General features: G+C 48.3%; 1 protein-coding gene across 6 annotated transcripts in view; it reads left to right on the top strand.

Annotated features, from left to right (window-relative positions):
- Positions 1-7,297, top strand: part of ZNF3 (zinc finger protein 3) — a 60,350-nt gene extending 53,053 nt beyond the window's left edge. For 3 of the 6 annotated variants that reach the window (XM_045875727.3, XM_045875730.3, XM_064593268.1), the window contains 4 exons: positions 1,744-1,881; positions 2,904-2,995; positions 3,265-3,391; positions 5,059-7,297. In XM_045875727.3, the coding sequence (XP_045731683.1) occupies positions 1,827-1,881; positions 2,904-2,995; positions 3,265-3,391; positions 5,059-6,128 (1,344 nt within the window). In that variant the 5' untranslated portion in view covers positions 1,744-1,826 and the 3' untranslated portion in view covers positions 6,129-7,297. Of the gene's footprint in view, positions 1-1,589; positions 1,651-1,743; positions 1,882-2,903; positions 2,996-3,264; positions 3,392-5,058 lie in introns of all 6 variants that reach the window. The other 3 variants (XM_045875725.3, XM_045875728.3, XM_054507687.2) reach the window with 2 other exon arrangements.
- The last annotated feature ends 15,184 nt before the right edge of the window (positions 7,298-22,481 follow it).

Here is a 22,481-nt window from a genome sequence, read left to right as displayed (position 1 = left end):
GGACAAAAGATGGCTGGCTCTGAGACAGAGTTGAAGGGACCCAGTGAGGAGGGAGCCTTGGTGGCAGTAGGGTGTGTCACCTTGATTGCCACTGGGCCTAGCTCATGCCTCATTCAATGTCTTTCTCTGTGTAAAGGCATTGGTGGTGGGCATTCTGTACCCCCTTGTTGCCCAAACACTAGAGTTCTGTGAACTCTGACTCTCAGGGCCCCTCCCCTTTTTATGCTTTATGTGAACGCAGCTGTCTATAATGGTAAAGCAAATATTGTTCACATTCCTTTCAGTAGTGTCTTGCAATGTAGTGACACTCAGCAGTTGTTTGTTACATGAGTAGATAAATAAAGAGGGAAGTAGACAAAGTCCAGGGGTTTTTTACTTTGCTCTTGCCCGAGTGTAAGAAAGCTCTGGTGGCTGTTCTTGGTCTGTTGACTCCTGTCACGGCATTCAAGTGTGAAGTAGAAGCTTCTGCTTGAGATCCAAACCTTAGTCTAGATACTCACGTTCTGTTTTATTCACTAGAGCCACAGAGAACAGACCTCTCTTGATTGTCATAGCAACTGGGGAATGGGGACGTCAGGAGGGATGAAAATGGAGTAATAAGTAATCTTATGTATTTTTTTAAAAAAGTGTTGGTCCATGCGGCAGGGACTTATATTCTGACCCAAGGAAATGTATTAGGAGAAAAGGGAGGTAGAAAGAAGGCCGGCTGCTACCTTCTCGGTGACGGGCCCAGCCTCTAAATCTGGCGAGTACGTACACCTGCTCCCTGCGATGACACTGCATGGGGACCACAGAAGGGGCCCCCGTCCCTCAGTAACATCCTGCCTTTGGCTGAAACTGGAAGCAGACAGCTGTCTTAGAAAGGGGAGGAAGGATTTCTCTAATTTAATTAATAGATCTGAGCTATTTGCCGTAGTTCTGGGTGTCAGCTGTTATTTCCCCAGGGTTTTCTAAATGAGAGACCGAGAACTCAACGGAAAGTTTCTCTGATTGCTGCCATTGGGTGCTGTTTTGTGACCCCTTTTCCTCAAAGGATAACACCTAAATGTAATGTAACAGCTAGAAATCTAATAAAGTAATTTTTTCCTTCTACCAGCTCTAATGTTTATGAGGTTTTTTAAAAAAAAATCTGTAAATAGGAGCACCTGGGTGGCTCAGTCGGCTAAGCCTCTGACTCTCAATCTCAGCTCAGGTCTTGATCTAAGGGTCGTGAGTTCAAGCCCCGCATGGAGTCTACTTTAAATAAGTAAATAAAAAATCTGTAAACAGTTAGCTTTATGCACTATCCCAAACATTCTTAAAAGTTCATACAATACATACACATTTTGCAGATCTATGTGTACATACTTTTTCGTTTTTTTGGTTTTTTTTTTAATTTCAATCGTTCTTAGTATTCAATTCTGTTAGTATCATTATTTGGCACCAGTGTTCCACGTTTTCTGTTGTTATAAATATCACTCAGTATGTTGTGGGAGCCAAAGGTGGGATATTGTCTAGGACAATTGTCCTAGACAACTGTAGCAGGACTCGGGCCCTGGTCTTTCAGCTCCAGATTGTCTTTCTGTGGTGCTCATGGAATCTCTCCACAGGGTATTTACCGGCATCTAGAAGACTGGTCCTGGTTGCTACAATTCCTCCTGCTAATCGTGGGTATGAGCTGAAATGCTAGCTCAAGGGAGGTGGTTTTTTTTGGTTTGGTTTGGTTTGGTTTTAATCATTGAACCTTGAACTTTGCTTCTGCAGTGCTTCCTCGTTCTCATTCAAAACCGGCTTCCTGCTGAGTCTGCAGATAGTGGACCAGAGACCCAGAGCTTCTGGCCCTACCCATGGAAACTCAGGCTGATTGCGTATCTCAGGAACCTCAGGCCCTGCTTGAGAGTGGTAAGGAATAGAGATTCATTTATTCTTTTATTCAGGCATTCAGCAGTCATGCTGCATGTCTTATTCACCAGGAATCGGGCTAACCACTAGAATCCAGATGTGGCTAAGACACAGTCTTTCCCATTTGGTAGCTTACAGCCCAGTGGAAAAGCTAACTGAAGCCAACAATGAATGTACAGCTTGGTAGCCTTTACAGCTGAGGCATTTGTGAAGGGCCGTTGGGACCTCATGCAGGATTAAGAAAACTGACAATCACAGAATTCCAGGTGCTTGGTCCTACTTTGTGTTCTTTAGGAGCATGCACTTAGGGGAGGCTCTTGGGAAATCACTTTGTAGGTCACAGGCAAAAGGATGAAATGAGCAGAAGCCACTAAGGTATTTGTATTTTGCTGTCATAGACTGTGCCACTGACTTCGGAGGCAATTGCTGTTGAAAGGGTATGCTTATCAGGAAAAAGCATTTAAGGATCTCTTTGTCCCGGTGATTGCACACAGTCTTGTGTCTCTAGGGGTTTAGAATCTCTAAGGGACAAATATGTTAAGAATTACAGAAGAAGAGATGTGATCAAGCCCAGAACCAGGAAACATTTTGTAGTGTTTAGATTTGACCTGGGGTGAAGAGAAAGAAGGAGAATGGGCATTGTGTTGTTCAGTTGGGGTTGGGTGAGGCTGCTGGTTTCCTCTGGTGTAAGAGACCTTTGTGCACGAGTCTTGAGTTCAGAGATGTGGAGAGGGATGGAAGGGGTGAGCAGGAATGTCTGCGTTGCTGGCCAAGGTTGGGAGAAAGGACAAACAAGAAGGTGCTGATCACTAATGGGAGGACTGGGCCGGTTTCTGGGAGAGAGCAGTGACTGAACAGAAAGGAAGGTACCTGGGGCAGATGGAGAGCAGGATCAGCAGGGCTTTGGACACCTCACCTCAAGAGGGCTTGGGTCCTAGGTTCCAGGACCCAGTGAGTTTTCTGTGGGTTGGGAGACCAGAGAGCAGATGGGTTCATTCACGGAGCCTCTTATTGTCCTTCAGCTCTTCCTTCCTCGACAGTTCCTGCATTTTCCGACAAGGACAGCCTAGGGGATGAGATGTTGGCAGCTGCACTCCTAAAGGCCAAGTCCCAGGTGAGCTGTGATTCCCTTTATCCTTCTTCCTTCCCATCTCATGGAAACGTTTATGCCGTGACATCCATTCAGTGCCCCAAACCGTGATTCCCCCCATCAGGAACGTGGTTCTTTCCTGCTGAATAACAGACCCCTCTCTTCCTCTGCCATAACCTCCTTTCCCCCACCTCTTAGATACTCATTGTTCATCCTCATTCCCAGTTATTATTTTTGGTGCTGCTGGTCCCCTCCCTCCCCCTGAAATTGCACGCAAGACCGTGTTGTTTCAGGAGTTGGTAACGTTTGAGGATGTAGCTGTGTACTTCATCCGGAAGGAGTGGAAGCGTTTGGAGCCTGCTCAGAGGGACCTCTACAGGGATGTGATGCTGGAGAATTATGGGAATGTGTTCTCGCTGGGTAAGGAGATAACGCTTTCTCAGTAAAACTCCCTTGGCATTTCTTTGTTTCCTTGTTGGCTAGTGACACTTGAGTCGCAAAATGATCAGCTAAAGATTGACGTAGTCTCAGAAAATTCTAACAATAATAGTAACTCCTGCTTGTACAGTAATTGGCAGTTTATAAAGAGCTTTCCTATACATTCTCTCATGGAAACCTCACAGTAACACAGTAACAGCGGTTGCTGGGGTTCTTCTTGTGTTCTCGGTGACGAAAGAGATGTCAGAGGCCTTCAGTGCTTCACGGTGGTCCTATAGCTATCAAGTAGCAGGACTCGGGCCCTGGTCTTTCAGCTCCAGATCTGCTGCTTTTTTTTCCATGTGATTCGTAATGTGTAATTCAGAGCCTTTTCCAAAAGATGAGCATCTCGGGATCCCTAAACACGTGAGGTACTGCTGGGCGCCCATGTGCGCATTCTGGAACTCCTCCTTCCCTTCTCTGTTGTACCCCCTCGAGGGGTCCATTGCTTTGTTCAGGACTAGAGTGGCTGCGGCTCCTGGAGAAATTTGCAACTGGCGTCTTTAACCTTTACTCTGTGGACGGTTAATCTGTGACTTGTCAGTCACGCAGTCAGTGAGAACATTTTCTGGGCGGTGCAGGGCGTCTCCCTCCCTCCCATTGGAGACTCCCTGCACATTTCCTTGCTGGCCCTGCGAATCCTGGGTGCGGACTCAAGCTCTGGGAGCACTTGCTCTGAGCAGGATAAACCTTGTCCCGTGGGCAGGATTTCCATTTCTGAATTTTGACACAATCTTTGGGCTGCATTGAGACGAAGAGCCGAGGGTCCTGGGTTTGAAGGGAACTGAGAACAGAGAGGTCCTGAGAGGTGCCTGTTCAGGTGAGGGAGAAACAGCTGTTTCTGTTCTCTAACACTCATTCCTGGTCTTTACTTCTTAATATATTGACGGACTAAAAATGCTAACTGTCTAGACCCTTTTCACTCATCCTCTTTGCCCAAAGCTCCCTTTGAAAATCCCAAAGCAGTGGAAATAAGTCAAACAAGAAGATGGTTTATGCATCTTCACACCTTAGCCCAGCCTTCGATGCCTAGGGCCCAGAGGCGGACTGAGCTCCGTCTTTTGCCTGTTTCCGTGGGTTTGGCGTGTGTGGCCTACAGACGTGATTGTTCTTTTCACCTGAGGCTGTGGCGGTCACTGTGGCCTCCCCCTTGTCGCTTCTTCCTGCTCTGCGACTGTTTCCCATCACCCTTCTGGGCTTGCTTATGTTTCTTCTTCCCTATCTTCTGGAAGCCACTGTCTCCCCACTTGCATTTCCAGTCTCTGACCTCTGTGAGGATTTTGTCACTTCATTAAACAGTGTGTCCTTTCTCTTCTGTTTTTGTTTCCACACCCCTGCCTGGTCTGTCTTCCTCTCCTCCCATCTCCAGCCTTCTCTGTACTTCCAGATCTTTTCACTTTGATTTTGCTTCTTGCCTTTCTTCTTCCTTATTTTCTCGATGCAGATTTCTCATTGTGCATCAGCTGCTCCCAGCCTGGGCAGGTCTGCACGCAGATGAGAGGCTTGTGCTTTTAGCCTCGTGAACGTCCTTCTCGTAATTATCCTGTCCTCTGGTTTTGATCCTTTCTTCCACAAGGAACAAGTGATGTTTGTATTTTGTATTGTGCCAGATGGTGAGACCAGAACTGAGCATGATCAAGAAATTTCCGAAGATACCGGTTCACATGGGGTGCTATTGGGAAGATTCCAAAAGGATATTTCTCAGGGTCTTAAATTTGAAGAAGCCTATGAACAAGAAGTCAGTCTCAAGAGGCAACTGGGGAACTCCTCTGGAGAAAGATTGAATAGGAAGATACAAGATTTTGGTCAAGTGACAGATGAGGAAAAGCTAACCCCTGTGGGAGAGAGAAGTGAGAAATACAATGATTTTGGGAACAGCTTCACTGTGAGTTCTAACCTTATTTCGCATCAGAGACTTCCTGTGGGAGACAGACCCCATAAGTGTGATGAATGTAGCAAGAGCTTTAATCGAACTTCAGACCTTATTCAACATCAGAGAATCCACACTGGGGAGAAACCCTATGAATGTAGTGAGTGTGGGAAGGCCTTCAGTCAGAGCTCACATCTTATTCAGCATCAGAGAATCCACACTGGAGAGAAACCTTACGAATGTAACGATTGTGGGAAGACCTTCAGTTGTAGCTCTGCCCTCATTCTACATCGGAGGATCCACACTGGGGAGAAGCCCTATGAATGTAGTGAATGTGGGAAAACCTTCAGCTGGAGCTCCACCCTTACTCATCATCAGAGAATCCACACTGGAGAGAAACCATATGCTTGTAATGAATGTGGGAAGGCCTTCAGCAGGAGCTCCACCCTTATCCATCACCAGAGAATCCACACTGGAGAGAAGCCCTATGAATGTAACGAGTGTGGGAAGGCCTTCAGCCAGAGCTCCCACCTCTATCAGCACCAGAGAATCCACACTGGAGAGAAGCCCTATGAATGTATGGAATGTGGAGGAAAGTTTACTTACAGTTCAGGCCTTATTCAGCATCAAAGAATCCACACGGGGGAGAATCCCTATGAATGTAGTGAGTGTGGGAAGGCCTTTAGGTATAGCTCAGCTCTTGTTCGCCACCAGAGAATTCACACTGGAGAGAAGCCTTTGAATGTAATGGGAATGAGCAAAAGTTCTCTCAGAGTCACTGCTGAATTAAATATCAGAGAGTCTACATGAGAGAGCGCCACACACCTGTTTTCCTCACTTCCTCTGCGTCTAAAGAGTTCCTGCCTTACTATCTAAGTATGAACATCTTAGAATGTGTCCCTTCCGACTCAAACCTTTCACTTTAGAGAACGGGGCAGATCGGGGAAATCATGCTGGCGCATCCTCATGGTGAGCCACCAGGTCAGTTTCCCCAGGAATCACACCAGGAAGCAAGCAGCAGGTTAAGTGCTGGGAATACGAGGGAAGCTCTGGGACCAGTCACCTTCCATTTTGGAAGGGAGTTTGCACTAGACCATTTCTCTCACACCAGAGGAGCCTTTCTTTCCAAGGTGGGGAATGGAAGCACAGTAGGAATAAAATTCCAAGGATTCCTCCGTTGGAGTCAGTATACTCAGCACAGAAGGCAGTGGAAGGAATGTTCTGAGTCCTGCTATTTGCTAAGAAGGGCACATGGAGGCTCTCTTTCAAAGCCCCTGTTCCTAATCCAGCTTTAAATTTTGATAAGGAATGTGCTGTTTGTTGTTGTCGTTGTTCCATGACTTCATTAATTATGGAAATTTGGGGCTGAGGGATTAGTTATTTTATTGGGGGGACCCCACGAGGTTTTCTGTGCTCTCTGTATTTTGGGGGGCTCTTGGAGCTGCAAGCCCGTTTCCAAGAGCAGTGAGGCAGTTTTGTTGGAGAACTTGTCTTTCCCTATTGTGATAGGTCTGATTGGGAAATCCATCCGATAATCGGTAAGGCTCACAGGGAGAGGATCAAAAGCATTTAGCATTGGCCTGCTTCCCGTCCTCCTCTCTCCCTGTTCCTCTCCCCACTCCTGCGTTGCAAAGTGATTTAATCCAAACCCCCAGTTGCTAAGAATAGAATGCTTTTAAGGAGCTTGCTCAGCCAGCTTGCCGTGCCCTCTGACACCTACGACCTATGCCCTCTGGCCCCAGCAGCTGGACCTCTCATGACCTCACCTCTGACTTCAGCAGCCAAGTGTGAATGCAAAGAAAGAGCAAAGCCCAGAGAAGGGAGTCTCTGGCCTGACGCGGCTGCCGGGCTCCTTGCTGGGTTAGGATGGAGCTCGAGTTTTCCCAGCTGAAGGGATGATCTTTCGTTATCTTTTTCCAATCCTGCTCATCCTGTAGCATAAATGAAGTGCACTATTAAACAGAATAGTTTTTTTAGAAGGAGAGATTGAGTGTGTTTTTGTGCAGGAGCCAAATTTATTTCAGTTAAAATAGGAAACCGTGACTATAACTGGAATCCTTAAAATTTAATCTTTTAGATTTTTTTTTTACAGACAACTTTTTCTTTCACACACATATGACCTCTCGCTGTCAAGACTCTGTCGCATTCCTCTAGATACTGCCACAGACTCTCAGTCATGTACACGTTGGATTTCGTGTGCGGCATATCATTCTGTGTGGTACGATACTTAAGACCAGCAACCCAAACTAGAAAGGTGTTCCTGGGTGTAGGGGCCCTGACAAGCGAGTACTTGGGTTTTGGGTCGCAGTGGGCATATATAGATTTCTTGTTTGGGCCCTTGATGGGAGGAGGTTCCAGTCATGGAGAAGGTGGAGATGAAAGTCTTACGGAGAAGATGGGGAAATGTCTGGAACTGGCCTCTGGAAAATCTTAGAGCATATATTGTGATTGACCACCTAATATGTTTTTGATTTCTTAAAGTTATAATGAAACATTCTTTTGGCTCTTCTTTGAGATTCCCCACATACTTACAGACTGACTTTGTGTCTCGAAGTGTAGGCCATGAACAACCCATATTAGAATCACTAGGCTAGGGGCGCCTGGGTGGCTCAGTTGGTTAAGCGACTGCCTTTGGCTCAGGTCATTATCTCAGGGTCCTGGGATCGAGCCCTGCATCGGGCTCCCTGCTCGGCAGGAAGCCTGCTTCTCCCTCTCCCACTCCCCCTGCTTGTGTTCCCTCTCTCGCTGTCTCTCTCTCTCTGTCAAATAAATAAAATCTTAAAAAAAAAAAAAAATCATTAGGCTGCTTGTTAGTAATGCAGATTTCTGAACCCCCAAATCAGACCTATCAAATTATTTCTGAGGTTAGAGCCTAAAAATTTACACTGAAAAGCAAGAACTAGTAACGGAGTAGAGAATATTTCTGGAGGGAGATGAGCAAGGTCTTTTAAACCTCCTCTAAAACACAGAGGAGAAGAGGTTCCAGGCAGGACCGTTTGGGGGTGGGTGAGGCCCGAGCATGGCCACTTACGTGGAGATTCAGGTTGTGGAGCTCTGGGAAAGACAGGTAAAACTGCTAGGTGATGGGGGCGCCTGGGTGGCTCAGTTGGTGAAGCGACTGCCTTCGGCTCAGGTCATGATCCTGGAGTCACAGGATCGAGTCCCGCATCGGGCTCCCTGCTCGGCAGGGAGTCTGCTTCTCCCTCTGACCCTCCTCCCTCTCATGCTCTCTGTATCTCATTCTCTCTGTCTCAAATAAATAAATAAAAAATCTTTAAAACAAAACAAAACAAAACAAACTGCTAGGTGATGAATCGTCGCCACACATGACGGATCAACCACTTCTCTGCCCGCCCGCTGCACTCCCCTCACCCCGCAGAGACCTCATGACTCCCTCCTTCAGAGCATCTCCGTGAGGCCTGGGAATGATCTGGACTGTTGCATGAAAATTATGTTTATTTTTAAGTATCCTTGAAGCTACTATAACATTTTACTCCTCTGGTTTTCCTGATTATTCCTCTTTCCCATTATGATTTCTCTTTTCTCAGTCCCTGAGTATTCCTGAATGTTGGGTCATGATACCGCTTTGTCTCTTTCCTTACCATGACCTTTGAGCCACTTGCTCCTGTGGTCTCAACTCTTACCTGTGCAAATAGGTTTTAAGTCTGCACCTGGGCTACGAGTCTCTCCCGAGTTCGTCTTGGGTCTCTGGCAGACTGCTGGTCATTGGTACTTGGACCTCTAAAAGTTTCAAGTGAACGTGTTTCAAGCCAGATAACATCTTTCCCATAAACTGCCCCCTCTCAAGATTTCTGTAAACTCAGGGTCAGACCGTCAGAGTTTTCTTTGGTTACTCATCCTGCGTCTGACCAGCGTCAAGTCCTAGGCAGGTGAATTCAGTAGGCATGGGGTGGAAAGAGATTATTGGCAGAGGGGAGGGTTTCAGAGTTGAGGTCGTGGGGGAGGTGGGATTTCCAAGTGATGGTAATGATAGTAGCTGACACATGGCATATCCTCCGCCTGGCCCTTTTCCAAGTGGTTTTCAGATGTTAAGTCATGTAATCCTCACAACCGCCTGTGTGTGAGGCGGGCGTTAGTATTAACCTCGTCTTACAGAGGAGGAAACCATTGAACTTGCCAGGTGAGACGTGACCATGGGATCAGAGAAGCACCATGAGGAAGACCCTGGGTTGCTCTACTTGGTGGGAGGCTGGACCCCGTGGCCCAGATGGCTCCCATGTGAGGTGGGGAGGCGTGTGTGAAGAGAATCTCACCCAGGCGATCGTCTTGCCCTGTCCCTTAGGATTCTACGACCTCCGTCGTTCCTCTTTGCTTCTATTGCTGCTAAGCCTAGAGTTCAGGTCCTTATTACTTCTCCTCTCAGTTATATAAATAGTCTCCTCGTGGATTGTTCTCTTTATTTTCTCTCAGTCTCCCCAAAGCACTACAACCCATCTTGTCACTCCTTCAGTGGCTTCTCCCTTCTTAATAAAATTTGAAATCCTTAGTCGTATAGTGAAGGCTTTCCTTGAGCAGGTCTCTGCCTATCTGAACAGCCGTATCTACAACTGCTCCTCTTCACACATCGAAAAACCAGATTTGTGAAAACCAGTGCTGGTCAGTAGTGAGGGTGGTAAAAATATATATTTTATTTAGTACTATTGCAATAGAGGAAAAGAGATCTCTGTATAGACCTTGGCTCATGTCCAAATACAGCTGGTCAAGTGGGGATTTACAGCTGAGGGGCAAGGTAGGGGTCAGTGGATGGAAAATTTCTAAGAGAAAAAAAAACATCAGGGTAAGAAGGATTTTGGTTAAACTGACCTAACAGGATTCTTGAAGAAGGGCCGGGGTGGGTAGATCCCACCCTGGGGTGACGGTGGAGGATGAAGGACTGTTGGTAAACTGACTTCTCAGAGTTCTTGCTAGACCTAGATTTATGAGGAAACGCACAGAAGGGCCTAGGAGAAGGTTCAGGATCCTGAGTTTGGTTTGGTCAAGCAAAGAAGCTTTGTCTCATCAAGTAGCAAGATGATAACAGGGCCCATCCACACCTTACGTTCATGCCCACGAGTTTGTTCACGCACGGTGTTCCCACATCCTGCTGGGGCTACCCACATTCAATCAATAAAAATCAGAGTTCAAGAGGGCCTTAGAAACCATCTTCAACCTCCTGTTCCATGCAGAAGCTCAGCGGTAGCCCTGACAGATGACCATCCATTCTCTCCTGCACTGTCTTCAGGATGAGAGGCTCCTTGCTGCACCAGGTAGAAAGGCAGGCTGTTCCCCTGTTGAACGTTCTCACTGCTAGAGGTTCATCTGAGCTGAATTCTGCCTCCTTAAGTTTCTGCCTCCCATGGTTAGCTTCTGGTTTTGCCTCTCATCTGTGAAATGAGAAGGATGGGCAAGATTTCCAAGGATATTATCTAGCATAAAAGCAGTTTCATTTCCAGTGCCCCTCACCCATTCTGAGTCCTGTCTGTTCTTGAGATCCAGCTCTATTCTGAGAACGCATATTATGTGTAAGTTTCCAAGCAAGGGAAAACCCTGGTTTTACCTGAACACGTCAGCTGAGAGGAGTAGGAACCACGGAGTGGTAGTGGAGAAGAAAATCTTAATATTTAAAAAAAATAAATTGTTTATGGAGCTTAAATTTTTTAATCTCCTTCAAAAAAAAAAAAAAAAAAAAAGGAAAGCCCAGTCAGGTGTATTATTTTAAATATGCCAGTAATGAAGAACTGAAGATTTTAAAATGAATAAAAAATTACATGGACTAGAGGCACCTGGCTGGCTCAGTTGGTAGAGCATGCAACTCTTCATCTCGGGGTCATAGGTTCAAGCCCCACCCTGGGTGTAGAGCTTACTTAAAAAAAAAAAATTACATGGACTATTTTTTACATAAATATGGTCACCAGAGTGGTTTCTTCTCCACAAGCATATTTTTCTTTGTATATTTCCTACTTTGGTTGCTGACATCATCCACTTCCCAGTCAACCAAGCCAGAAACCTGGGAATTGTTCTGGATGCGTTGTTTCTCTGCATCTACCCGACCCCCCACCTCCACTTGTCAGGCATCTCCAGCGCATCCCGCGTTGCACACCCTTGACTCCCACGTTGGCCTGGGCTGTCCTTACTTAGTTCGTTCTAGGACTCTGGCCCCAGCCTTCCAGAAGTCTCTTTGCTTCCAAAGCCTTGCTCCTCAATCCATTCTTCATACCTCTGCATGAGCTCTCCCTCTAAAATGCCAAGCATATGACACCGTCACCGAGACCTTCCAGTGGCCCCTCTCATTCCTTAGGCCAGTAACCAAACTCTTTATGGAGAAGCAGGCTTCTCATTTCCTAGTCCTGCCTCCTTCCTCGCCCTGCCTCCTAAGCACACTTGTTTGTTTGTTTGTTCGTTTTAAAGATCGTATTTATTTGACAGAGTACAAGCAGGGGGAGTGGCAGGCAGAGGGAGGAGGAGAAGCAGGCTCTCTGCTGAGCAGGGAGCCGGATGCGGGGCTCGATCCCGGGACTCCAGGATCATGACCTGAGCAGAAGGCAGATGCTTAACTGGCTGAGCTACCCAGGCGCCCCTCCTAGCACACTTCTTACACCAAGTCCCTCCCCCACCTCCCCCCACATACTTGACCCTGGAGCCATGCAAAACCACGGTTAGGGTTACGGGGACACACATGCTGTTTCATGCCTCTGTACCTTTGCATATGCTCTTCCTGCTTCCTGAACGCCCTCCCCACCTCGTCCACCTGACAAAATCCTGTTCACCTTTGCCAACCTCCTCGTGAGCGTCACCTTTTCTGTGGAACCTTGCCAGGAATCGTGCCCGTGCCCTTCCTGCAAGCTACCTCTGCGTCTTGTGTGTCCTGTCCTTGTGCTTACTCATTTGTTCATATATCGGACTCCCTCACTGAGGTGAGTTTTCCCCTACATTTTCACACTTTTCTACCACAAACAAGAATTGCGTTCTTAATCAGAAAATAATAAATATTAAGAAAAAGAAAATAGGGGCGCCTGAGTGGTTCAGTTGGTTGAGCGACTGACTTGATTTCGGCTCAGGTCGTGATCTCAGGATTGTGAGACTGAGCCCCTCCCCCCACAAGGCTCAGCAGGGAGTCTGCTGGAGAGTCTCCCTCTCCCTCTGCCCCCCCCAAATAAATCTTTAAAAAGAAAGAAAATAAAGTAGCAAGAAGTAACATCCATTGAGCACTTACTATGTATCAGGCATTGTTCTAAGCACTTTATATGTTACCTAATTCAATCCTCATCACAATTCCATGATGGTAGGTACTATTATTGTCCCCATTTCTATTCCCTTTCTTCAGGAAAGAAGGAAGGAAGGAAGGAGAGAGAGAGGGGGACCCCCCCAGGCACGCAGTAAATGGCACAATGAGGGACAAAGGTGTTAGGAGCCTCCAGCTGGGGCTTCATCTCCTTATCACTCTCCCCAGACCACCAGAGGGAACCGCCCCCCGCCCCTGCCCTCCTTCAAGACCCCTCTCCTCCCACCGGTCCCTGATGCTCTTCAGTGGCAGTTCTGCAAGTCCTGGGAGGCAGGAAGCCTGTATGGTTAATATGAGACAACGAGACACCAGCAGAGGTACCAAGATCATGAGGGCTCGTCTTTCTTGACCGCTGACCTCCGTGCTAGCATGTGTGGTCTTCACAGCAGTCATAGACGCTGGGAGTCCTTCTAATATCCCTATTTCACAGATGAGAAAACCGAGGCCCACAGTGGTTAAGTAACTTGCTTGACATTACAGAGTTAATAAGTAGTGGAGCAGGGATTCGGACCCAGGCAGCCTGGCTCCGGAGCCTGGGCTCTTTTTTTTTTTTTTTTTAAATTTTATTTATTTGACAGAGAGAGACACAGCGAGAGAGGGAACACAAGCGGGGGGAGCGGTAGAAGGAGAAGCAGGCTTCCCACGGAGGAGGGAGCCCAATGCGGGCTCGATCCCAGGACCCTGGGACCATGACCTGAGCTGAAGGCAGACGCTTAACGACTGAGCCCCCCAGCACCCCTGGAGCCTGGGCTCTTAATGACACCACTCCAGTATCTACAAGTGAAATGGGAGAACTCAAAAAAAGTTTGCTTGTGTTCTGTCTGGGAAGATGCGAGGCACGTAGCAGCCACAGAAGGCTTCGTTGAGGAAGTGGCGTTAAAGCTCAATTGAAATCGTGGACAGGTGAAACAGAGATAACCATTTCTCTTTTCTTTTTTTTTAAAAGATTTTATTTATTTATTTGAGAGAGAGAATGAGATAGAGAGCATGAGAGGGGGGAGGGTCAGAGAGAGAAGCAGACTCCCTGCTGAGCAGGGAGCCCGACGTGGGACTTGATCCCGGGACTCCAGGATCATGACCTGAGCCGAAGGCAGTTGCTTAACCAACTGAGCCACCCAGGCGCCCACCATTTCTTTTTCATGCCAAACATGTGACTTCTCTTTCCCTCAAGACGCCATCATATTCCTCTAGAATTCCTCTATGTGGTATGATACTTAAGACTGTGTGGGCAGGTAGAAATCATTAAGACAAAACTATTTAGCCAGAAATATGCACGATCCCTGGCACCCCTCCCCTCATTCCTTTCGGCTTCATCACGGTGTGGACACCAGGCTGAAAAGTACAGTGAAAAGGAACTTTCGATCGTCTCTTTTGTAGGAAGAAGCTGATGCACTGTCAGAATCATAAACAGTAACTAGTGACCAAAAAAAAAAAAAAAAAAAGCTTTTCAAGCTACTTACATCACCTGTCTTTTACCTGAATTGAAAATATAATTTTTTTTTAGTAATACTTATCTGCTCTAATTACACCACAGAAAAACCATACCACAGCAGCTGCATAGGACTCTTCATGTCTCACACATGTTCAGGAACTGTCATGGTGCCCTGTCATGGATTTCCATCGCCTACCCCACGGAGCTAGCATTAAGGGCCTGTGAGCTCACCAGCCCCCACCAGGACCCACCATGCAGCATCTTCTCTCATGAGCACGCCACTTACTCTCCACCGTCCTGCCTTTGCTGACGCTGTTCCCTGTTTGCAATGTCCCTCCCTCCTTCCCTGATTGCTAAAATCCGAGTATGTTAATATGGGGGGAAGGCATTCTAAGTGGGAGGACAGAAGCAGCACTGGGCTCCTGGAGAGGAATGTGCTTGCCACATTCCAGGACCAGTGAGGGCATTTGCGGTTTAGGAAGGGCTCTGCATTCTGAAAGTCAGGTCCTAACATGTGAGGGGGTTTTCTCATACAGAATCCTTGATCCTTAATCCAGTTGAAATTCTGATAGAAAATTTGGCTACCCTTAATACACACAAGGGTAACTGATGGTAGGAATCTTTTCATGTCAAGCCACATCCGACCCCCACAGGCAGCCTCTACTAAGAACAGCATGTGGGGGGCGCCTGGGTGGTTCAGTCGGTTAAGCATCTGCCTTCAGCTCAGGTCATGATCTTGGGGTCCTAGGATCGAGCCCCACATCAGGCTCCCTGCTGAGTGGGGAGTCTGCTTCTCCCTCTCCCTCTGCCCCTCTGCCCACTTGTGCTCTGTCTCTCTCAAATAAATAAATCTTAAAAAAAGAAGAAGAAGAAAAAGCAGCACGTGGGGTGCCCGGGTGGCCCAGTTGCTTAAGCGACCGGCTCTCGATTTTAGCTCAGCTCATGATCTCAGGGTTGTGAGATCGAGCCCTGCATTGGGCTTTGCACTCAGTGTGGAGTGTGCTTGAGATTCTTTCCCTCTGCCCCTCTCCCTGCTTGAGCTCTGTGTCTGAAAAAAAAAAAAAAAAAAAAAAAAAGCAGCCCGTGTAGACATCCAGGGTCCAGGGTTCTCCTCAGCGTTAATCCTCCACTGCTCCACCAATGCTCGCCCCTTGGCAAAGGCTCTGTATGCCTTATACTCCCTTAATTGCTTGCTTGCTTGGGTTTATTTGTGCATGTGCTTTTATTCTTATTATTTTTAATTATTTTTAATTATTTTTATTTTTTTATTTTTATTTTTTGAATATTTTATTTATTTGACAGAGAGAGACACAGCGAGAGAGGGAACACAAGCAGGGGGAGTGGGAGAGGGAGAAGCAGGCTTTCCACGGAGGAGGGAGCCTGATGTGGGGCTCGATCCCAGGACCCCGGGATCATGACCTGAGCCGAAGGCAGACGCTTAAAGACTGAGCCACCCAGGCGCCCCTATTCTTATTATTTTTTAAAGATTTATTTATTTACCTGACAGCACAAGCCAGGGGGAGCAGCAGGCTCCCTACTGAGCAGGGAGCCCGATGCAGGGCTCAATCCCAGGACCCCGGGATCATGACCCGAGCTGAAGGCAGACGCTTAACTGACCCAGCCACCCAGGCGCCCCTGGGCATGTGTTTTTAAATACCAACTGTATTATAATCCATACACCACACAGTTTACCCATTTGAAGGGTACAATTCAGTGGTTTTTAGTATTCAGAGTTGTGCAGCATCACCATAATCAATTTGAGAACATTTTCACCACCCCAAAAAGAGACCATACCCTTCGGCAGTCACTCCCGACCCCCTAATTCCCTCAGCCCCTGGTGACTACCAGTCTACTGTCTGTCTCTCTGGATTTGCCTATCCTGGACATTTCACGTGAATGGGATCGCCATAGCACAATATGTGGCCTGTTGTGTCTGGCTTCTTTGGCTTCTCAGGACGATGTCAAGCTTTGTTCGTGTATGTTGCCGCTTGAATCTATACTTCATCCTTTTTAATAGCTGAATAGCACTCAATTGTATGCATTTACCAGTCTGTTCATTCTTTTCATCCATTGGGGGGCATTTGGGTTGTTGCCACGTTTGGGCTATTAGGAATAATATGCGATGAACGTTGTGTACCAGCTTTTGTCTGGACATATGTTTTAATTTCTCTTGGGTATATATACTCAGGATAGGAATTTCTGGGTCAAATGCTTTATTTAACCTTCTGAGAGAATGCCAGATGGTCCTCCCAAGTGGTTGTCCCATGTCACATGCTCGCCAGCAGTTATAGGCTTCTGATTCCTCTGTATCCTCAACGACACTTGTCACTATCCTTTTTATTATCGCAGTTCTACTGGACGCGAAGTGGTCTCACTGTGGTTTGATTTGCATTTCTCTGATGGCTAGTGATGGTGGGCATCTTTCCACTTGCTTTGTATATCTTTTTTTTTCTAAGGATTTTATTTATTTATTTGAAAGAGAGAGCACAAGTGGGGCAGGGGGCAAGGGGCAGAGGGATAGGAAGAAGCAGACTCCCTGCTGAGCGGGGAGCCCAACATAGGGCTCAATCCCAGGACCCTAAGATCATGACCTGAGCCAAAGGCAGATGCTTAACTGACTGAGCCACCCAGGTGCCCCCATTTATATGTCTTTTTTTGAGAAATGTCTATTCAGACCCTTTGCCTGTCTTTTAATTGGTTGGCTTTTTATTATTGAGTTGTAGGATATGTTCCAGGTGTAAGCCTTATCAAATATGCCTGATTTACAAAAATTTTCTACCATTCTATAGGTTCTCCTTTTACTTTTTTTTAAAAAAGATTTTATTTATTTATTTGACAGAGAGAAATACAGCGAGAGAGGGAACACAAGCAGGGGAGTGGGAGAGGGAGAAGCAGGCTCCCTGCTGAGCGGGGAGCCCAGTGCGGGGCTCCATCACAGGACCCTGGGATCATGACCTGAGCCGAAGGCAGACGCTTAACGACTGAGCCACCCAGGCACCCCGTCCTTTTACTTTCTTAATGGTGTCCTTTGAAGCCAGAAGGTTTTAATTTTGGTGATGTCCAGTTTGTCCATTTATCTTTTGGTTCCTTATGCTTTGCGTGTCTGTATTAGTTAGGGTTCTCCAGAAAAAAAGAAACAATAGGATATAGAGAGATACAGAAGAGGGGATTTATCATGGGAAATGGCTCATGCAATTCCGGAGGTCGAGCTATGCCATGATATTCTACTTGCAAGCTCTACAACCAGAAACGCTCATGGAATAATTCAGTCCAGGTCCAAAGGGCTGGTGTAATTCCCGGAGTCTGAAGACCTGAGAAGCGAGGACAGCCCCGATGTCAGAGGGCAGAGGATGGATGAGAGGGAGGGAGGGAAGAAAGGGACAGAGACAATGCACCTGTTCTCTGCTTTTTGATTCTGTTGAGGCCCTCAACCGACAGGATGATGCCTGCTCACATTGGTGAGGGCAGATCTTCTTTACTCAGTCTGTTTGAATGCTAATCCCTCCGTAACCACCCTCACAGACACACCCAGAAACATCCCTTAGCCCAGTCACATTGCCACGTAAAATTAACCATCCTGGTGTTCTATCTAAGAAACCGTTGCTGGTGGTAATGGAAAACATACAGCCATCCTGGGAAAGTTTGGCCGTTCTGTAGGAGTTCCACGAATCTATACATGTGCTAAAATTAATAGAACTGGAAAACAAAAGAAAACTGCGCGATCATTAAAAAAATTTTTTTTTCTTTAAAGATTTTATTTATTCATGAGAGACAGGGAGAGAGAGAGGCAGAGGCAGAGGCAGAGGGAGAAGCAGGCTTCCCGCTGAGCAAGGAGCCCAATGCGGGGCTGGATCCCAGGGCCTGGGATCATGACCTGAGCCGAAGGCAGACGCTTAACCGACTGAGCGACCCAGGCGCCCTCATTTTAAAACATTTAAAAATTTAAAGTAACTACCTCATGGATTGTTGAGTAGACAAAATAATGTATGTGCGGTGCAGGAAAGAGTGCGCTTGATATGCTCCCGATGTTCCCGGGCAGGCTGATGTGGTGGTGAGCCAGGAATCACGTTCATGGGAAAGGCGGGGCTGGCAGGCCGGGGAGGTGGCTTGGGAGGCCCTGGGAGGGGCTGATCAGAGGGGTACCGAGCAGGGGATGGGGACCCGCGGAGCCCGCGCGTCCTGCCCGGCCCGGCCCTGCGCGCCTGCACGCGTGGGGAACCTGGGGACAGGTGCGCCAGCCCTCCCCTGCCAGACCGGCCTGCAGCCCCGCGGGGCCCGGCGTGGGGGCGGTGGGGGCGGGGTGTTGTATGCCCCGCCCAGCAACGCCCCCCCCGCCCCCCCCCCCCCGCGTCCGGGCAGTACCAGGACTCGCGCCCCTGGCCCCTCCGGCCTCGCGGGGCTGCAGACTGTGACGCCGGCTCCCCCGGAGCACAGCCAGCTTTCTGGGTGCCATGACCCCCTGACGCTGCCCAGGGAGGATCAGGAGATTGGGGGCGGGGCCTGCAATGCTCAGGTTCCTTACACACCCCACCCCGACCCGAGGGTGATTTCGATGCACAACCAAGTTTGGGAACCCCGACTTAAATCCTCTTTCCGGTCAGTTGGCAATCCACAAGGTGGATGCCCCCGTGGAGGTGGGAAAGCACAGTGTGCTCGCTTTCCTGGCCTGTTAATCCAGTCCTTTCCCTGCCGCTGCACCCCCTTTGTACACGTTACTGGACCCCTGAGTCCCAGCGGCCAGAGACTGGGAGCTCCCTCCCTCAACCCGTCACCTTAGGCCAGACAAGCTGGCTTACATGCTGGCAGTGGGCCAGGTGGGGGTCACAGCAGCAGAGAAGAGAGGCTGAGGCTGAGAGGCCCGCTGGGGTGAACAGCAGGATTTGCCGGTCCTCTAACCACGGAAGTAAACTCACCAAAGCAGGAAGACTGGCTCCGCTGGCCAATGTGGCATCCCTGAGGGGAGACCAGGCTGCAGGGCAGAGAGAGGGGCGTCTTTCATGGTGGAGAAACCCGGGTGGGCTGATCCCCTTTGGAGAGGGTCTGCGGACCAGCTGTGTAGGGGAAGGAGGGCAGGTGGCCAAGGAGAGGGTGCCCCCAGGAGAATAGCAGGGGACCCCGGTTAGGGTCAGATGGGAAAGGGCCTTTCATGGCAAGGTGAGGACTGGCTCACTTTCCCCCAAGGTAACAGGAAGTCAAAGGAGGTTTACAAGCAAGTTGATTCTGTGAAAAGCACGAGGGTGCTTGGCTGTAGCTGAGTACCAAGATACAACGGGCCTGACCACAAAGCCACTGGGGTCTGAGGCTGTGGGGGTACAGTATGGGAGGTGAGAGTCCCTCTCCACCCCAGGAGGGACAAGTGGGTAGAATCACGCTTGGTTTGGCCGCCAGGCTCAGAGGGCATGGGGCTGGGAGGCAGCAGAGGCTGGCGGGTGCTCATGGAAAACCGGGAAGGGCTATGCCAGGGAGAGGAGACCAGGGCGGGACAGGGTCAGCGGCCAGGAGGCGAAGCTGCTGAGAGACAGGTTTGGGCCAAGGGTCACGTTGTCGGGAGGTAAAGACCTGACCAGAGAGGGAGCTGCCGGCCCTGGGGCCTGGAATGTTCAGAAAGAGGCAGGGTGTTATCATAGAGGCTCAAGCATCATGTGAAAGGTTGCACATTCATTATTCAGTTAATATTTACTGAGCAGCTCCCTGGGCCCTGGGGTAAACCTGCGGGCACAGCAGGGAACCCAACGGTCCCTGGAGCCTCTGTTCATATGGGGCCAGAAATAAGGGGTCAGCATAGAGCATGGGGTGAGGCAGGAGAAAGTCAGGTCCAAGAGGTAAGGGAATGGCTTCCTTGTCAACTTGGCCAGGCGACAGTCTCCATTCAATCAAACACTGATGGAGGCGTAGCCACGATGTGTAGTTTGTCCATGTGATCAGAGCTCTAAGCGCGATCGTCCTTGGTAATCTAGGTGGGACTGATTCAGTCCATTGAAAGGCTCAGAGCAGCGCGCCTTTCACAGAAGAAATTCCACCTGTGGGCAGCGGTTTTAGCTTGAGCCGGAGTTGGGCCTGCCCCTCTTGATGGCCTGCCTTGTGGATTTCAGACTTGCCTAGCCAGCCCCCTGCAATCAGCTAAGCCACTCTGTTGCAAGAAAGCTCTCTGTCTGTGTCTCTCCCCTGACTGACCTGGGGGGCGTGTTATGTACTGGCTGGCATCCACCGTTGGAGGTTTGACCAGCTCCCTGAGTGAACCTGAGCCACAGGAGGGCTTCAGCAGAGTGACCATGGTCTGTGGTCTGACCCCCATTGACAAGGGCTCACTGGCGCCAAGGAGTCGTGTTGGAAAGCAGCAAAGAGAAGTCAGGATTAGGAATGAAATTGATGTGTCCTAAACATGGGCTGTTCCTTTGTTACGTAGCTGTAACTGGAAAGGCAACAGGGACTTGGTGTATTTATTGAGTTGTTTATTTTGAGTGAATAGCATAATGAACTCAAAATGTGATCAAGTCCTGGTGGAACTGAGACACTTTTTTTTTTTAAGTAGGCTCCACACCCAACGTGGGGCTCAAACTCATGACCCTGAGATAAAGGGTCACAGGCTCTACTGACGGAGACAGCGAGGCGCCCTGGAACTGAGACAAACTTTTATCCAATCAGATCCTTGACTTCATGGGCATTACCTATCAAGCCATTTCCTACTGTCTTGACTTCACAGACTGTTCTCGGAATGCTACCTTACCACAAACCTACCAGATCCTTTGATGGGCAGCCTAACCGCCACTGGGACTCATTGTTCAGAGATGGTCCATGTCTGCACAGAACCAATACGATGGGTTCGAGAGTCAGGTATTTTTAGCCGTGTCCCTTGACTTGCTGTAAGTGACCCTTTGGCAAATGACTCACCTCTTAAGCCTCAGTTGTCACTTCTGTGAACAGGAGTTACTTGATAAGAGTTTTGTGAGGCTTAAAAGCCAACCTGCGGCCAAGTGTTTGCCTAGAGGCTACTCGAAGTGTGTGCTCAGGACGTGTTACTAATCATTCATGTCAGTAGGAGGATCTACCAGGAGCAACTCATGGCTTAGAGAGACACCAGACAGGTCCTGTAGTGTCTTTCTAGACAGAACGGACGTCCCTCAAGTCAATTTTAAAGACCATTTATAGACTCTTTCAGATTAATCTCATCTGCTATAAGAGGAATTCCCAGTTTTGATATACTTTTGAGCCATCATAAGACATCTTCTGTCTTTAACATGCTCTAAATTTCCTCAAAAGATAGACTCCACAGTTGCAGAATATGATTCAAATATCTGTTAGCCTTTTTTTGTTAAAAAAAAAAAGGGATTTGGGGTACCTGGGTGGCTCAGTTGGTTAGGTGTCTGCCTTTGGGTCATGTGATCCCAGGGTCCTGGGATCGAGCCCTACATTGGGCTCCCTGCTCAGCGGGGAGTTTGCGTCTTCCTCTCCCTCTGCTCCTCCCCCTGCTCATTCTCTCTCTCTCTCTGATAAATAAAATCTTTTTTAAAAAAATGGGATTTAGGGGCGCCTGGGTGGCTCAGTCGTTAAGCGTCTGCCTTAGGCTCAGGTCATGATCCCGGGGTCCTGGGATCGAGCCCCGCATCGGGCTCCCTGCTCCACGGGAAGCCTGCTTCTCCCTCTCCCACTACCCCTGCTTGTGTTCCCTCTCTTGCTGTGCCTCTCTCTGTCAAATAAATAAAGAAAATATTTTTAAAAATGGGATTTATTGCATACACCAAGCACAATACACTTTTGGGGGCAATTTTATTTTATTTTAGTTTTTTAAAAAAGATTTATTTATTTATTTGACAGCAGACACAAGCAGGGGGAGAGGTAGAGGTAGGCAGAGGCAGAGGCAGAAGCAGGCTCCCTACTGAGCAGGGAGCCCGATGCAGGGCTTGGTCCCAGGATCCCGGGATCATGACCTGAGCTGAAGGCAGACGCTTAACTGACTGAGCCACCCAGGTGCCCCTGGAGCAATTTTTAAAAATTGTGGTAAAATATACTTAACATGAATTTTACCATTTTTATGTGTACAGTTCAGTGTCATGAAGTACATTCCCAGTGTTGGAGTCTTTTTGATGCACCAAACTCACCAGGTTTTCCTGAAGTATGAGTTTGGGTGACTGAATACTCCTCCCATTTCAGGACAGTTGCAGGCCCTCCCTGGCTCAGGGTTCCTAAATGATCCTAACTCGTATAACAGAGAGACTGTATGTGAGATGGAATCCAAACTGCCTGGAGGCTATCTCAAGCCTTTCCCTAGGTGAACTCTCAGGTGCTTGGTAAGGTCCCTCTTTTCTTTTTTTCTGTCTTTCTTTTCTTTTTTTTTAAGATTTATTTATTTTACAGAGAGAGAGAGCGCGCGAGTGCGCAGTGGGGAGGGGCAGAGGGAGAGTGAGAGAGACGAATCTCAAGGAGACTCCCCGCTGAGCACGGAGCCCAA

Source organism: Mirounga angustirostris, unplaced genomic scaffold, assembly GCF_029215605.1.
Source record: "Mirounga angustirostris isolate CCGP_5_RB_7025 unplaced genomic scaffold, mMirAng1.0.hap1 SCAF_5, whole genome shotgun sequence".
In the NCBI taxonomy this organism is placed as follows: domain Eukaryota; kingdom Metazoa; phylum Chordata; class Mammalia; order Carnivora; family Phocidae; genus Mirounga; species Mirounga angustirostris.
This window is presented reverse-complemented; position numbering and strand designations above follow the sequence as displayed.